This window comes from Phalaenopsis equestris, unplaced genomic scaffold, assembly GCF_001263595.1.
Source record: "Phalaenopsis equestris unplaced genomic scaffold, ASM126359v1 Scaffold000250, whole genome shotgun sequence".
NCBI classification, from domain to species: Eukaryota; Viridiplantae; Streptophyta; class Magnoliopsida; order Asparagales; family Orchidaceae; genus Phalaenopsis; species Phalaenopsis equestris.
This window is the reverse complement of record NW_018164692.1, coordinates 1,233,508-1,250,570: the sequence shown is the minus strand read 5'-3', so window position 1 is coordinate 1,250,570 and position 17,063 is coordinate 1,233,508. Positions and strand designations below refer to the sequence as shown.

The window sequence follows — 17,063 nt, the reverse complement described above, 5'->3', positions numbered from 1 at the left end:
GGGAGGACAACAATCTGCAGCGGACAACGACCGGCGGTGGCGGGAGTCAGCTAGTAGTGACCGGAGCCCGCCACGACGGTGGGCAGGTGGCAACAACAGTTGGCGGGGGCTGACGGTTGGCGACGACGACCGAGGAACTAGGTGAAGAATTGTCTTGGTGTTTTAAAAACAGACAAAAATATGTTTTATCTATATTTAATATTTTAAAAATAGAAGCGCTCTCCCAAAAAATGAAAAACTGAAATAAAACAATAAAATAAATAGGCAAACATTGCTTTTATGCTTGTTTCCTACTTTTTTTTCAAAAATAATAAACAGAAAACAAAAATTGATCCCAAATAGCCGCTTAATTGATAAAGAGTTTTTTGGCGCCTACTCTCAAATCTTTGTTTTTTTTTTGCAAATACATTTATAGGGGACTCTAAAACTATTGCCATATTGGCATTTTCTAGGCAAGCCCCTAAAAAACATTAGAGATTTAAACAAACCAAAAAAAAAAAGCTTCTAACAGTCGTAGAGATTTGTCTAAAAGAGTTGATGTGATAGGCATCAAAGCATCGCTACCAATATTATCCATAGAAAATTCCCCTATATAGGAATTTTGCCCTTTATGTTCCTCCGTCTTTTCCTTATAACAATACTAGTCATAATTACCATTATAGAACTCTTTTGATTGCTAAGATTTTTATATTCTAAAGCAAGAATATCATGCATGCGGTCAAAAATTAAGGTACCGATATACAGAAATGCTTATTTTTAGAGCCTGCAATTTTCTTATATATTACCAATGAAATTTCATTAAAAGTAGTTATATATGGGAGCAATAGAAAAATAGCTTCACTATTAATGAGTCTAGAGTGCAACAATTTGTTAAGTTTGCCTTGCACCATTTAACCATATTTTCTTTGTTCTGCATCTCGGCCATTCCTTTTTATAGAATTCCATTGAGATTTGTATGTTTGGCTTATCTTTATCCTCTTACTTTTAAGACATACTTATCAATCATATGCTCCATTGTAGTTCCTTTTGCTATCACATCATGATCTGGAATTTTATCCTTGGGAAAATAATTTTTTATTTCAGGACTTCCTGAGAACCCTCCAGCAGAAACACAGTTAAATTCAGATGTTTAAGGCAGCCAATCTTTTTCTAACGGATCATTTCACTCTGTGTAGTTTTAGGACTTAAATCCATCTTCATCTGGATCTTCTCTCAGATTAATGGACAGCATTACATTATTCTTTAATTTTATGTATTGATCTTTCTCTAATTTATCCTTCAGCTATTGTGATGAAATTACTAGTTGCACACTAAACAATCTTAGGTTCTGAAATAAAATTGCCAAAACTTGTCTCAGATTTCATAAAATGTTGCGCAGTTCTTCAGTATATGTGGAACATACAATTTCCGTTGTTTAGGGAGATGAATTTTCATAAAAGAGAATTTAAATGAACTTTAACCCAGAATATATTATCAATATATTTTTTGTCTGTAAATCCGGTTAGCATTTGAAGGTACAATGATATGAAAGATACATATGTAGATCCTTCTATTGGGTTAGAAAAAGATTGTATGTATTGGGTGATGTGAAAGTGTTATTAGAAAATTACATACATGCCAATTCCTTCTATTGGGTGATATGAAAGATACAAATGATATGTAATTCCTTCTATTGGGTTACTCAAAATTTTGAATTATGAGTAAGAAATCCGGTTAGCATTACATTATTCTTTATATTGATATATCTAATATCAATATATTTTTTGTCTGTAAATCCGGTTAGCATTTGAAAATTTTGTATCATCTGATGTAATTCCTTCTATTGGGTTAGAAAAAGATTGGCATGTTAGATTTGAAAGGTACAATGATACATACATATTTTCTTTGTTAGATTTGAAGGTACAATGATATGAAATCCGGTTAGCATTTGAAGGAATTACATACATGCCACTAGTTCTTATGTAGATACATATCTAACTCCTAAACTACAATTTTTAAAAGTTAATAGTGGTATTTTTTAGGTGATGTGAAAGTGTTAGATGTGTAAATGCATAGGAATTGGGTGGTATGTATGTAAATGCCCATTTTCTATTGAAAACTTTCTATTGGGTGGTATGATGTAAATTCATATGTTGGATTTGTGTTCATCAGTTTTGATCTATTTTATTCATCTATTTTGCAGATAGTTGATCACACAACACATGACTTCCTTAAGAACGATGATGTAGTCTTTTTAGTCGAAGAAGATTAGTAAGTAGTCTTTCAAATTTGAACTTGCAATAAAGTACTGGAGCTCTCTTCCATCTCATTGTTTGCGTTTTTGTTACTACTCTTCTACCTGGGATTACTACTTGAAGTGTTCATAAAAGAAAATTATACTTAATACCTTGCCTATTCTGTGTGTGTTTGCTTTGAACGAGATTCAGAAAATGTTAAAAAAACAAAGAAGAAATGGAAGATTTACATTTCTACCATTCAATCCCTAATGTATCTAATATTTATACTTCAATTTTTACATATATAAAACCTTTCCTATGCAGAAAATGGTGTATTTTACTTTTTAAAAGTTAAGCAAAAGGGTATTTTTGAGTGATGTGAAAGATTTGGGTGGCATAAATGTAATAAATCAAAGTTTAGGTGATAGAGATGTAAATACATAGGAATTGGGTGGTATTTATGTAAATGCCCCAAAAGAAATTTATTGTTGTCTGTTTATGATGCAATTAAGAATAATTTTAAAAATAAGAGCTTTTAACTTTTTTATCTAAAAAAAAAAAAAAGAACTTGTGGACAAATTTTTACTGATGGCAAAGTTCTTACTCATAATTCAAAAACAAGTCGTTATCTAATCGGTTAAAAAATCGAAATAAAAGCCTCAATTCCTTGAAAAATCACTTGCTATCATAGGTGTCATTACATTTGTACGTTCTGAAGAGAGTGATGATTTGAGCTTAAAGACTACAAATATACTTAAATTATTTATAGCCATATCCACCATATATGTTTTAATTTAGGACATTCACATACATACCACCCAATTCTTTTGCATTTACATACCTTGCACGTAAACTTTGTCTTTTTAACATTTATACCACTAAAATCTTTCATATCACATCTAAAATATCACTATTATAATTTAAAAAATAAAATACACATTTTCATACGAATGTAAGGCCGCATATATGTAAAAATTGAAGTTTAGATGTTAAGAGTTGTAAATATGTAAGAATTGAGTGGCATGTATGTAAATCTTTCTTTAATTTTTTTTTTCTTTTATTTGTGACCATATTTCTTTCTAACATGTATTGCTGCCATAATTAACATGTGTTTGTGTTTTTTCCTTCTAATTAGTCTGTCCTTGTGCTTCATGTTGGATACTTCATATTTTGGGGTTTTTACGTATATAGCACCTAAAACTTTCATATTTACGTATCTCACACCACAATATTTTCATAATAACAAACATCATATGAAAAGTAATACTCATTATTACCTTTCAATAGTCAAATCAATCTTTTCATCCATAGATAAAGTGTTATGTGTGTACGAATGAAACTGTGGGTGTGAGATAGGTAAACCCATAAGAATTGGGTGCTTTGTGTGTAATTTTCCCTTTAATTTATTAAGTTTCCATGCACAACAGCTGGTTATCTATGTTATGAAAACCCGCTCTTTCTTGGGATATGGAATAAACACCAAACATAAAAATGAAGAATTTTATCCTCTATTCTTGTCAAGATCTTGAGCATGTTGTGTAAAATATAATCTTAATTTATTAGAATTAAGTGAAAATATGACACTCAATAAGACACAATGGAGAAAAAGGATTCATGCACCCGACCCCACTTAGTGGGATAAAGGTTTGTTGTTATTGTTGTATTCTTGTCAACATCTTGAAGTTAAAAGTGCAATTTGGAGATTGTTTAAGAGGGATATGATCATATGAGGAACTTATTTCTCTAGCCTTTTAAGAATGATTTATGTACAAATAAAGCATCATACAATATTCCCTACATAAAATATTAACACCATGTATTGGAAAACAGTATATTACCACATATCAAAGAACATAACTTTTAATAGCATACAGTACCTTATTCTGAAGAGAAGCTGAAACCCATAAGAAGCCTTACAGACTTATATTGGGTTCCCTTGCGATCACAAAGTGGCACGCAATGAATTCCTTGCCTTAATTCTAACACTGGTAGGCATGTCTGCCCTCCGAAATCGTCCTTATCGGACATGTCATACTCGTGTATCTCGACTCGAAGCAAAGCCAACTCAGGGACGATCAATGGAAAGATGAACTCTTCATTCCAAACGGGAGCCCATTCGTCTTCTATAATCCTTGTTTTCTTCATTATGCAGTCCGCTGGTACTCCAGCTATACCTACCTATAGGCTGATGTTAAGTGAAACAATAGCACAAGCTTTCTTCAACTCAAATGAAGCAGGGATAACTGTAATTCTCAATTAATAATCACAGTAAGTGTCAAAATAACCATCTGATTAATTATAAAAGTGTTAAATTAATCCTTGGACTATTTTAATATACGCTGAAATAGTTCCCAAAGAGGACTATTTAGCCCCTGTTATAAAAATATGGAGACTAAATTGATACTTTAAAAACTTTGAGACTAAAATGTCCCTTAACAAAAAATCTGGCGACGTTGACACCTTTCTCTAATTAAGATATACTACATCCATTAGAATCCAATTTCTAGATGTACATAAATTGCAATTTCCAATGTACCATGTTGAAAACACAATCTTTGACGGGTTTATATTTGGCATCACCGCAAATCTTTTGGCTCGGTCGGAATTATGGCTGATTCTCTCAATGAATCACCCTCATAAAGTGTTCTTGACTCTACCGGAGGATCGACTCCAAACCCCGCTCCGGAAGCCAACATAATTTTTTTTAATCACAACTCATAAGTTGAACGACAGCAACTTCTTCCAATGGTCACCTCACAGGTATGATGTGTGAGCCTCCAAAGACCGAACCGACATATGGAGCTTGGGGGATGGAGAATTTTATGGTTATGTCATGATTTATCAACTCCATAAAAATCTTAATTGGTCATTCGTACATGTTTCTCCTTTCAGCTAGTGCTCTCTGGACAATTTTCCGTGATATCTACTCGGATGTAGGAAATTCTGACCAATTGTACGAGCTATTTAAAAAGATATGGGAGGCAAAATAGGGGACAAAGACCATGCCCAGTACTATAATGACCTTATTGCAGTATGGATGAAATGTGACCTGTACTACGACTACATTTAGGATCTTCGGCCGACTTATCCTTCTTCCAGAAAATTATAGAAAATGATCGTAGGTTCCAATTCCTTGTTGGCCTTAACAAAGAACTTGACGGGGTTTGGTGTCGTATTCTTGGTTGCAATCCTCTTCCTTTCACTCGCGCTGCTTTCACCGAAATTCTTTGGGAAGAAAGCAAGAGTTTTGTCACGTTTGACGCTTCTACTCCTTCAGCCGAATCATTCGCCTTGATCTCAAATAGTGCTCAACAGTTGTCCATGACACTTCAAACTGTCAAATCACTTGTGATTACTATCACAATTCAAACCCCACTCAAGACAAGTGTTGGAAACTTCACGGTAAGCTTAGATACAAACCCTTAACCAAATCCTCTAATTCCAAAGGACTTACGACGACAGCCAAACCAAGCACGACTCAACCGACTCCTACCCGGAACATCCTAGAGTACTCTGAATCCCTAAAAAAACAGATGGAGCAACTGATCAAACTTATTGGAGTCAATCAAGTCTTTGCAGGTCCATCAACCTCGACAAGGTACTCTTTCTATGGCTCTCATAACTTATTCAGCATCTAGTTTATGGATTATTGATTCAGGTGTCACGGATCACATGACTGGTTGCTCGCAAGTTTTTTCGACTTACTACCCGTACTCTGGAAAAAATACCATCAAAATTGTCGATGGAACCTGTAGCTCCATTGCTGGTAAATGGTCGATTGTACTAACGACCGATCTAACTCTGGAGTCTGTTTTATATTTTCCCAATTGCAATTTAACTTATTACTAATCAACAAATTGACAAGTGATAGCGATTGCATTACTAATTTCTCTTCTAATGATTGTATTTTTCATGATCATCGTTTGGGGGATGATTGGAACTGTTAAGAGGGTATCTCGACTTTACTGCTTCCAAGAGGACAACACAGAGAGTGAAGAAATGATACTCAAAAGTTGTAGCTCATGTCGAGTCATTGAATGTCTCATTATGTTATTGAATTTTCGTTTAGGTTATCCTAATTTTTAATATTTGAAAATTTTGTATCATCTGATGTTTTCGAATAAACTATCTCCAACTTCAATTGTGAGACATGTCAGTTAGCAAAACATCACCAGGTCCATTGCTCATTTCACACTTACACGTCTTCTGCTCCTTTCTCCCTCATTCACAGTGACATATAGGGACCTTCTCGCACTATCAGCTGCACCAATAAACGGTGGTTCTTGAACTTAATTGATGACCACACTCGAATGATGTGGATCTATATTTTAAAAGACAAATCGGAAGTCGCTATGACCTTCCAAAATTTCTACACCCTTATCTTTACTCAATTCAAAACTCATATTCAAGTCCTTTGTGCCACTAATGGTCGTGAGTTTTTCAGCTCTATTTTTAGTGAATTTTTGGTAAGTAAAGACATCTTCAATCATAGTTCTTGCAAGGTCACTTCTCAATAAAATAGGTTAGCCAAGAGGAAAAATCGTCACCTCCACGATGTTGCTCGCTCCATTATAATTTAATCCAATGTCTCGAAACGTTTTTGGAAGGATGTCATTCTAGCTTTTCCACCTATCTCATAATAAAGTCCTCTCCAAAATTCACAAGTTTCGAACCCTTTTAGTCGTTTTGATGTCATGCTTCCATGCCAATTGGGTCTTTTCCACTTTCGATCTCAAGATTTTTGGATGCACTACTTTTGTTCGGAACAATGCCCCTACTCGGACTAAACTTAATCCCAAATTTATAAAATGTTTCTTACTTGGATACTCCGCAACTCAAGAGGTGTATTGGTGACTTGATCCGACCACATCCTCCCTACAGGACCTTGACTCCATCCGAGCGACATCCTTAACACAACACCTCCTCTAAATGAGGCAAGTTTTTCGAGTAAGGTACGCAATCAGACATGCTCATTCTATTCTATGACAAAACATACGTCTTTCCACAGTTTATCGCCAACCTACAGAGCATATACTACTGCCCTGATGGATCATCGGATCTCTGTTACTATTGAGGTTGCTCTTGCTGATCCAGCCTAGAAAACAATAGTAATGAAGGGGATGAATGACCTTCAGCGGAATCATATGTGGGACGTCATAGACCTTCCTCTAGATAAAAAAGTTGTAGGGTGCAGATAGATTTTCCGCACCAAGCTCAACTTGGGCGAGTTCTTTGAACGCAATAAGGCAAGATTGGTCGCCAAAGGATACAGACCTACAGAGTTGACTATAAGAAGACACTTGCTCTAGTGGTTAATTGAAATATTATTCGAGTCCTGTTGTCACTTGCGGTGAATCTAGATTGTTCTTTATTTCAACTTGATGTCAAGAATACATTCTTGAATGAAGAGCCGATAAAAGATGTGTACATGTCTCTCCATCTGGAGTTTTGATTCTATTGCCTTTAGAGGACAAGTGTGTAAGCTACGAAAATATCTTTATGGGCTAAAGCAGTCCCTAAGGGTGTAGTTCGGCAAGTTCACAAAGATGATCGTGGGCCATAGTTTTACTCAGGCTCAATCGGATCTCACCCTATTCTTCCGACAATCCTCCAATGTTCAAGTAACTATTATTATTATCTATGTTGATGATATTGTTCTTACAGGTAACGATATCCAAGCATTGAAGTCTTTAAAAGACATTTTTGCTTTGTTCTTCAAGATGAAGGATTCAGGATCCCTCCGGTACTTCATAGGCATGGAAGTTGCTTGATCCTCTTAGGGAATTTGTCTGTTTCAGTGCAAATATATTTTTGATCTCTTGACAGAGAACAACTTTCTTATGTGCAAACCTGTTGTTGTTCCCATGGATCCTAATGAAAAATTATCTAACATGCTCAATGTTGTACATGTCAACAAAACTCATTACCAGCATCTTGTGGGAGTACCCATCTACCTTACTCATACTCCCCTTGACTTATGCCACACGGTTGGATTGGAATAACGAGTCAATTCATGCATGACCCCTACGAGCACCACCTCCAAGTTGTCCACCGGATTCTCCACTACTTAAAGGTACATTGGGCTCGGGTATATTTTTTCCCGTCACACATCTCGGTCTATTGCTATTTATACAGATGTTGATTGGGTCAGATTAGTTCATGATCGACGTTCCACCTCGGGTTATTGCTCATTTGTATGGGGTAATCTTATCACATGGAAAAACAAGAAATAGTATGTGATTGCCCAAAACAGTACTGAAGCTGAATTGATATTCATGTCCTTAGGAATCTGTGAAGCTCTCTGGCTATACATTATGCTCCGTGGACTTTGTATGCAAACATCCATCCCGCTGCAGCTATTCTGTGATAATAAGACCGCAATCAACATTACTCACAATCCAGTCCAACATGATAGTACCAAATATGTGGAGGTCGACAGACACTTCATTAAGAAAAGGATCGAGTCCGAGGAGATTTGCATTACATGTGTCATCTAGTGGTCAACTAACAAACATCGTCATCAAGAATCTGTCTCACCCTTGGTTCAATGACTTCAAGTCCAAGTTGGACATGATTGTTATCTATGTCTCAACTTGAGGGGGAGTATTAGATTATAATGGCTATTCATACGCCGTTATTACATATTATTTGATCTCATTCCATGATTATGTATTTCCTATTTTGTTTTATTCTGTTTAGTTCTTTCCTAGTTATTTTATTCTATTTTTATTGCTTAGCATTATTAAGTCTATTATAATTAGGTTTAAATACTCTTCCTATCAATAAAATTGTGTTGTCTATTCCAAATTTCAACATATATACATTCCAATATTCTCTACGTTTATGAAGGTCCACAGGACCACAACTATGAGATTTTCACGCAAAGTTGCAAATATATGCATCAATGAATGCATTTGTAGCTTCAGATGGCATATTTTATATCTATTACATATGTTTTGCGTCACAATGTACTAAAGCTTGGTTGAAAACAAATGATTTTTTATATGCATGAATTTAATATGACGGTTGAAGTTTAGGAATCGTGACTACATGATGACAAAATTGCTAACATTAAATGATAATGTTTCTAAGGTTTGTAGAAGAAAACTTGAGAATTCCTCAAAAATAGAAATGAAAATTAGAAATTTGCTTCTTACCCTTGCATAGAAGTCGGGTGGGGAATAATTGTCAAAGTATGTCCTTTTAAAATCCATAAGCCATCCATCGCCCAAATATACTTTTACCTGTTGCAAAGAATGAGAAATTAGATTTGGCAATGGCCCCAATCTCAGAACAAAGCTCGGGAAGTATTTTTGTGGGAATGGTTTTACTTTTAAGATCTTTTTTACTGGTAATATTCTTTTTGGATCAAATACTTGACCATATTGTTCAACTTTCATCAAGAAATCAGGCTTTTTTACATATCCACAACCCCCATTTGCTCTGTAAAATCCATGCATCAACCATAACGACCTTCCATAGCCCTGAAAAGGAGAATGAAAAACTTAGAACAATAATTAAAGGGCAAACTGAAAAGTAACCTAACAAGAATAAGCTCTCCCACACGAAACAAGATTACTTGAAAATACTCCATGAGCACTTAGCATAAAATTAGTATCGTGTAGTCGAAGGGCTCATGGACTCGAACAGTTTCCATTTATCTTTGAGGTTTGATGTCTATAGGCTGTAGTGTTTGTTGATGATTCGATTAACATTATGTTCTTGTCATGTTTGCTAGATTTAATGTCGACCACAAGCTGCTACATTAGTAAAAACTTGTACACAAACACACAGAATTTTGAAACTACATGAGAGGAAGTTCAAATGTGAGGAATTAGCTGATAGATTATATTAAATGATTTCAAAAAGTTGTTTCATTTTTATTTTCTGAGTACAAAAATGAAGAAAGCTAGGTAGATATGCATTGATGTTCCGTCTTGATAATGTACTTCCCAGATTTTTTGTGATGTTAGAAATAGTTGTAAGATGTTTCCATCATTAGTAATAATTTCTATATGTAATGCTAAACCTTCTTAATTTCTATTTTGCAGAATTAGTGCTTGAAATTGGCACCATATATCTCACAACTTAAAAATGTGGAAAGAGTTTTATCAAGTACTTTTGTTTATTACATGTTCATAAAGTCGGAATAATCCAATATTATTAAGATATCCCATACTGAGAAAGCATAATAAACCAATTGAAACCGCAATATGAAAAAAAGTACGATAGCTTACCTGCATATTAAGGGCAACCATTTGAGCACCATGCATCCATCCAAGCATTGGATTGTAGTTAGAAGAAGTGACACGTGTACCTTTTGGGTATATCCTGACAATGTTCTTCTGAGTGAACCTTTTAAAACATTGAAATGTTTAAAACTTTCACAAGTTTAGCACAAAATTTTGTGCAATTGCAAGCCAAAAAAAGGTCTTGATATTCCAAAAAGCCTTTTAGCGTGAGCTGGGTACCATAATGGATGTCATATCTATAATACTAAATGAAGAAATTGAATTAAATGGAAGAGAATCACCTAACTATTTCAGTTCCATGAGATGCTGCCAGTTTCTCCAGCTGTTGCTCACTCAAACTAAGTCGTCTAACTTCATTAGGGTTCCCCCTAAGTGCATGTATCAAATGCCCCTTTGGTTTGCCTGCCCTTATGGTGATCAGATTTGTAAATTCTGGGGCAGCGTTCTGATGAAATTTACTGTCGTCATCTTCATCGTCATAATCATCACTATCTCCCTCTTCCTGATTCTGCCCATCTCGCTGTGAAAAAATTGTAAATTTAGAGGATAAAAGCAAGAAAAACAAAGAGACTACAAAATTCTTAACATATTGTAACGTTTTACCTTACTATCATAATGGAGTTCAGCTTTAAAATCGGTGACCTCCTTTCCCCATGAATCTTCCTCCTCTGTTTCCTTTCTCTTTTGAGATACACTATCCTTAACCTTTTGAGTTTTAGATTCTAGGTACTCTTCTGGAGGTTTCGTTGACAGAAGGATTCTTCTTGATAAAGTTGCTGGAGAAGGGAATTCCTCCATGGATTCACCCTTAGGATAATATAGCATGTCTCCAAATGTTTGAGTGACCATCTAATTTGAATGTAGAATAAACAGTTAAACTTTAACATGTGAGGAAGCATACAAATTTGCAATTTCTTTAGTTGTGCCACCTTAGCTACTTTGGCTTGGAGATCTGAAGTTAAATGATCCTCTAAAGTTATTACAACTGGGTATGGAGAAGCCGTAAATGCATGCTCTTTGATAGATCTCAGACATTTGATGAGTGGTACTGGAGAAGTTAGCGTCCTTCAGATAAAGTAAAGCAGCATGAAATAGAGAACAGTGCGATAAATGTATGAATTTCACACCAAAAAAAGTTAGTTATGTAATGAGCCTGTCAATCAAACACTAAGAATTAAGTATCAACTGTGAAATTTTTTAAGGATTTAAAGAAGTTAAAAGGTAAATGAAGAGTTACAAAAAGAAAATGAAGCAAGTAACAAGTCATACTAATTAAAATTATAGCATATAAAGAATTTCTGCCTAGGGACTAAGTTGAATCAATTTTCAACAGATTGTGATTAAAATGGAGCACTTTAAAATTCCGGGGTTAAGTTGATCACTTGTTAAAAGTCGGGGGACTATTTTGAGATTTTTCTCTTAACAAATATGAACAAATTTGTATATTTAAATAGAAAACTAATATATATATATATATATATATATATAAGTGTAAATATTCCAAATGAAAATGTAAAAAGGATAGATTTCTTGTTGAAGTTAACTACTATGAATTCAAAAGCCTACCAAAAGTTCCTTTTACCAACAGTAATCATTTTAGTGCAAGTATCTAAGAAAACCCAACAGAGTTCCAAAAAAATCATTTTAGTGCAAGTATCTAAGAAAACCCAACAGAGTTCCAAAAAAATCATTTTAGTGCAAGTATCTAAGAAAACCCAACAGAGTTCCAAAAAAAAAAAAAATTAAGTGCACTTACATACCACCCAATTCATATGTATTTACATGTCTCACACATAAACTATACTTTTTACATCCAAATCTTTCATATCACATAAAAAATATCACTATTTTGACTTTTAAAAAGTGAAATGGTATGTGTGTGTGTGTGTGTGTGTGTGTGTGTGTGTGTGTGTCTATATATTTCATATATAGAAATGTATATATGATCAACGGTATATATATATATATATAATTGATAAACGCTTCGAGACCGCATATATAATTGATCAACGGTCCGAGACCGCCGATCAACCCCTATAGGTTGGACTGACCGAGGGGCCCTTCCAGTCTGTTTGCTATTCGAATCCTCCCGAAAGGGCTGAGATTCAAACCCCCGACCCAAGGGTCTTACGCGAAGGCGGCTACCAATGAGCCAGGGCTCGCGCACAATCGAAATGGGGTGCGTGTGTGTGTGTGTGTGTGTGTGTGTGTGTGTGTGTGTGTGTGTGTGTGTGTGTGTGTGTGTGTGTGTGTGTGTGTGTGTGTGTGTGTGTGTGTGTGTGTGTGTGTGTGTGTGTGTGTGTGTGTGTGTGAAATTGTAGGTGTTAGATATGTAAATACATAGGAACATCACTGGACAATATCAAATGGCAAATAAACGAATGAAAGCGTTTGATCTGATTACCTTCCATGGACAATATCAATATCATCCTTTTTAGGATTAGGCCACATATCCAGCTCAATCACCCTAACACCTCGCTGCAATGCCTTGACAATAGGAACATCACTGGAGTCGCTGCTGAGTTGGTTCCCTTTTAAGTATGAATTATGACTGGTATATATGTAATAATGGGATAAGGGGGCCGTCATATCATGGTGAACCTGGTGTATAGGCAAACACAAAAGTTAGTTTCAGGTGAAGACTACTTTAGCTTAAATTAGTATGGAAAAATATGTAAATTATATGATAATCCAAGTTTAGAGAACATATATACATTGTAATGACTTAGGGAGTGTTTGGCTGTAAGGAAGATTGAAGTTAAGTAGAATTTGGTAAATGTGATAAATCCGAAGTTATTAAATTTAAATATCATTAAATTCGAAATAATGTTTGGTTCAATTAAAGTTAATTCTTGTTAAATCCATTTGAGGTGTTTGGCATAGACCTATTTGAAATATTCTTTTCATGTGTTAAATCAGTTAAATCCAACTAATAAGTGGATTTAATAAATTCAGATTTAAAAAACGGAACAAGCAAAAATTGGACTGAATTTAACTGCTGATTTATCTTACTTATTTATGGTGTTTGGTTGGATTTAAGTTAAATTTGACTTAAATTTTATTAAAATTATCGTACCAAACACCTCCTTAAGTCGACAACATAAAATTTCCATTTGTAACCAACTTATACTATCTCATATACTGAGAATCTATATTTTGGCCTTTTTTTTGTTGATCGATATCTTATATCACTGAAAACATTGATATTTACAAAACTAGCACGCTCTTTCATCTATTTTTCAAATTAAGGCATGGATTTAACTTGAATCCAGACGAACATAAATAAATAAAACTTAAAACCGAAGCTCCGTTAAGTGTGCGTTTGGGGCGGCGATAAGGCACTGCATCACAGTTTTTCCTGTTTAGCAAAATTGTGTTTCGTCTACGTTCTCAAAAAGTTGTAGCTAAAAGCTGTGTTTGCCTACCAGATCTAACTATCTGCATGACTGTTAGAAAATTGTGGTCTGACATTTTAAAAAATATTTATATTTGTCATAGCCACAGCAGCTTTTTGAACAATAATTTCTTTTTCATCAGTTTCACAGTTGTTTTTTCAAAAAACTGCAGCTGCCTATGGCAGGCACTAACTCTATTTTTTTGAGTTTCGTCATTTTTTTCCCAATTTCAGTTTCCATTATGACATATATCTGAATGTAATAAATTCAATTATAAGTCGGATTTAAACGATTTGCTTCGACGTCCACAAGCTTCATCTCTGTGGAAGAATTAATCGAATTTGATAAATCCAATTTAACTTTAATCCCAGTTGCAACCAAACAATGCCCAAGATGGTGTTTGGTTGCAATTTAGATTTACATTAAATATGATTTATCGAATCCGATAAATCTGGATTTATGAAATTCACATCACAACGGAAGAACACGTGAGCGACGGCAGAATAAATCCGCCTCACAATCAGATTAACTAAATCTGGATTTACATCTTAAAAGTGATGAAACTCGAGAAGAAAATGACAGAATGCAAGAAAATTAAATTTAACGAAACGTTAAATTAAATTTTTATTTTTTAATGTTTGGTTAGGTTTAAATTAAATCCACAGCTAAATTCTGTGGTATGCTGTCAAACACTGGCTAAGCCAGATGCTAGGTATCAGAAAAAAAAAATGAGTTAAGAATTAAAAATTAACAAAAAACGATAGATATCACTTTTTAGAAGAGAACATTAAACCTTTTTTAAAGTTTAAAATACTAAGAAAAGTCAAAAGTTAAAAGAATATTCTTTATAAAAGTGTTTTGTTTTTATACAACAGGCAGAAAGAGGAAAAGGAGCATGCTTAGTAGCTTTTTACTTCTGTAATTTTCGGTCCTGCGGTCTTTATAATATATAATTTAACTCCTCTTATTTTTTTTTCATTTAATATTAAAAACTATTCTGACTAAATTTTAGTCATTATTGTCCCACCCATATTTATCATTTCTATAGTTGTCAAACCATTATTACAGTAATAAAGAGCGACATATATATATATATATATGGCATAATTTTTTCAAAATTAGAACCAAAGTATGGAAAAATTATTGCATACGGACACTCATATGTATGCGGTGTCCGATCTACACTGTAGATTACGATAATCTAAGGTGAGGATGCAATCAATTTTTTTTAAAAAAAAAAAATTTAAAGTGAAGCCCACCGAAATATTTCAATCACCATAGATCACCATGATTTATAATGTAGATCGGACAAAGCATGCATCTCCGTGTCTGTATGCAATAATTTATCCAAAGTATGAGGGCCGTTTTGGTTCAAACATAACCCTTTGACGATGTGCAGCACTTTACCCTAACAAAACTATTTCCATCTTTATCGAAATTGTCGAGGAAAAATCATTTTCATCACTTCAATAGGCTTCATCAAATCAACCTTAAAAAAACCTAAAAAAATTAAATAAATAAAGTTTCGCATTCCAAATCCACCCTAATCATCATCTCCAGCATTCCCGAAGGCCCAAATCCAACCCCCAACTCCCGACTGCACGCAATCCAAGCAACCCTAATCAAAACACTAAATCCAAATCAGATCAAAGCAAGCACAAACCTGAGATCGTATAGCAGGATTGAGGTCGCCGGAGAACAAGAAATGGAAAAAATCATCAACCGAGAGGAGAGACCTAGAGAATTTCACGGGAGAATGCCGATGCCTCATTTCCCTAATCCTCTCAACAATCAGCTCCGCTTCGGCAGCCGTAACCGCCTCACCCTGCCTGTCAGCTAGAAACCGCCGGAGCTGCTCCGGCGACATCACTGCGCCACCCTCTGCGTAAAAGGCAAACGCCTCCCTCACGTCGGCCGGCGGCTCCACCGCTCTCCATAGAAACCGCCGAGTGAAGCAGAAGCAGCATTTGTAACTCCCCATCGCGCCCAGCTTGTCAGTTACTCGCCGATCAGCCCTTTTCCGGCCGCCGGGATTGGAATGCGGAAGGTAGTTTAAATAAGGATTGTCATTAATTACAGGGGTTATAATAATTTGAACTTTATTCGATGCTTCAGGCTTTATATATTCGATATTCCGATTCCCGCTCACTGGCATGATCGTTTGTGTGTATATAACAGCAAACGGCAGAAGTGTTTGTTTTCTTTTTGCAAACTGTACATCAACATTTGTGCTAATACTGCAAACTTTGAAATAAACAATGATCTATCATTTTTTAAACTTAGCTCAATTAAACAAAAATTAAGCTTGAACAAGGTTTTTAAGTAATTAATTGTCTTAAAATTTGCAGCAAAACTCAGCATTATAAAAACTCATATGAAATCAATTTCTTCCCATAATTTTTTTGAAACAAGTGTTGTATGTCTCAATAATTTGCCTTTTTTTGCGACTCAGTTTATATTTTTTCTAGAAAGGATGATCTTTAGATATGAATGTTTCTTCAAATAAATGATGTCAGACACAAATTTATCCTTGAATCACACATCCGGATGTGCATTATTTGGCTAAAATTTTAAAAAAAAAACGAATCTAATCATACTGATTTAATTAATTTGTTTCGTTTTGAAAAATCGATTTCAATTCGATTGCCTATTTACGCTTCAGCTTGTATTTTTCAAAATTGAATAATCCAAAAAACCAAACCCCTTTCTATAATATCACAGATATTTTTCTTTCCCTATATCTTCTCGCTTTAACTATTAGTGCAGTGTGCTAGCCTTTCAACCTTTTCCTGATTGAGGAGTTGAAGCGAGGAACACCATACACCAATTTTCCTATTTCATCTAACGTGGCTGAGGGTGGAATACAGAGTCTCAACGGGATGGGGGTAATGTGTTTTAAGTATGAGGTGGCCCATCCCCATTAGAAATCTAAACTTTTCTTGCCCTAGACATAATGTTTCTTACATCAGTTCTATCGTTGTGTTGATCTTCATTAGTCGTATATTTTTCAACTTTTTCGACAAAAGCAAAGCTATTTTGTAACCATTTTTTCATTTTTCATACTGTGATGGAAGCACTAGATATAAGTAAGCCAATATACACATGCAATAGCTTTTCATTTTTTTGAATATTCTCATCATGTTATTTACTTAAGGGCTAAGGGCCTAAGGCTTTCATTTTCATATCAACATATGGAGTTA

At 34.8% G+C, this 17,063-nt stretch overlaps 2 protein-coding genes across 5 annotated transcripts in view; one reads left to right on the top strand and one right to left on the bottom strand.

The window, feature by feature from the left end:
• The window catches only part of LOC110024154, a 20,552-nt gene extending 3,877 nt beyond the window's left edge, over positions 1-16,675 (top strand). The window contains exons 3-4 of one of the 2 annotated variants that reach the window (XM_020723948.1): positions 2,183-2,250; positions 16,630-16,675. In XM_020723948.1, the coding sequence (XP_020579607.1) occupies positions 2,183-2,250; positions 16,630-16,660 (99 nt within the window). In that variant the 3' untranslated portion in view covers positions 16,661-16,675. Of the gene's footprint in view, positions 1-2,182; positions 2,251-16,624 lie in introns of both variants that reach the window. The other variant, XM_020723949.1, reaches the window with a different exon arrangement.
• LOC110024153 (phosphoinositide phospholipase C 2-like) lies at positions 3,967-16,002 on the bottom strand. 3 transcript variants are annotated; one of them, XM_020723945.1, is made up of 9 exons: positions 15,527-16,002; positions 12,873-13,069; positions 11,398-11,533; positions 11,072-11,317; positions 10,750-10,988; positions 10,454-10,571; positions 9,548-9,700; positions 9,374-9,460; positions 3,967-4,394 (listed from the first exon to the last, which is right to left on the bottom strand). In XM_020723945.1, the coding sequence occupies exons 1-9, from the start codon at positions 15,842-15,844 to the stop codon at positions 4,095-4,097; spliced, it is 1,794 nt and encodes a 597-aa protein (XP_020579604.1). In that variant the 5' UTR covers positions 15,845-16,002; the 3' UTR covers positions 3,967-4,094. The 3 variants fall into 3 exon arrangements, with proteins under 3 accessions (XP_020579604.1, XP_020579605.1, XP_020579606.1); XM_020723946.1 differs by having other exon boundaries at positions 10,454-10,547; XM_020723947.1 differs by having other exon boundaries at positions 4,239-4,401.
• Positions 16,676-17,063: the final 388 nt, after the last annotated feature.

What these genes read in the sequence shown, in the direction of transcription:
- LOC110024153 (XM_020723945.1), bottom strand. Translation starts at nt 15,844, where the DNA reads ATGGGGAGTTACAAATGCTGCTTCTGCTTCACTCGGCGGTTTCTATGG. An exon ending in ATTGATATTGTCCATGGAAG is followed by an intron (nt 11,534 to 12,872) that starts GTAATCAGATCA and finishes CTTTATCTGAAG; the next exon opens with GACGCTAACTTCTCCAGTAC. An exon ending in AACTCCATTATGATAGTAAG is followed by an intron (nt 10,989 to 11,071) that starts GTAAAACGTTAC and finishes ATTTTTTCACAG; the next exon opens with CGAGATGGGCAGAATCAGGA.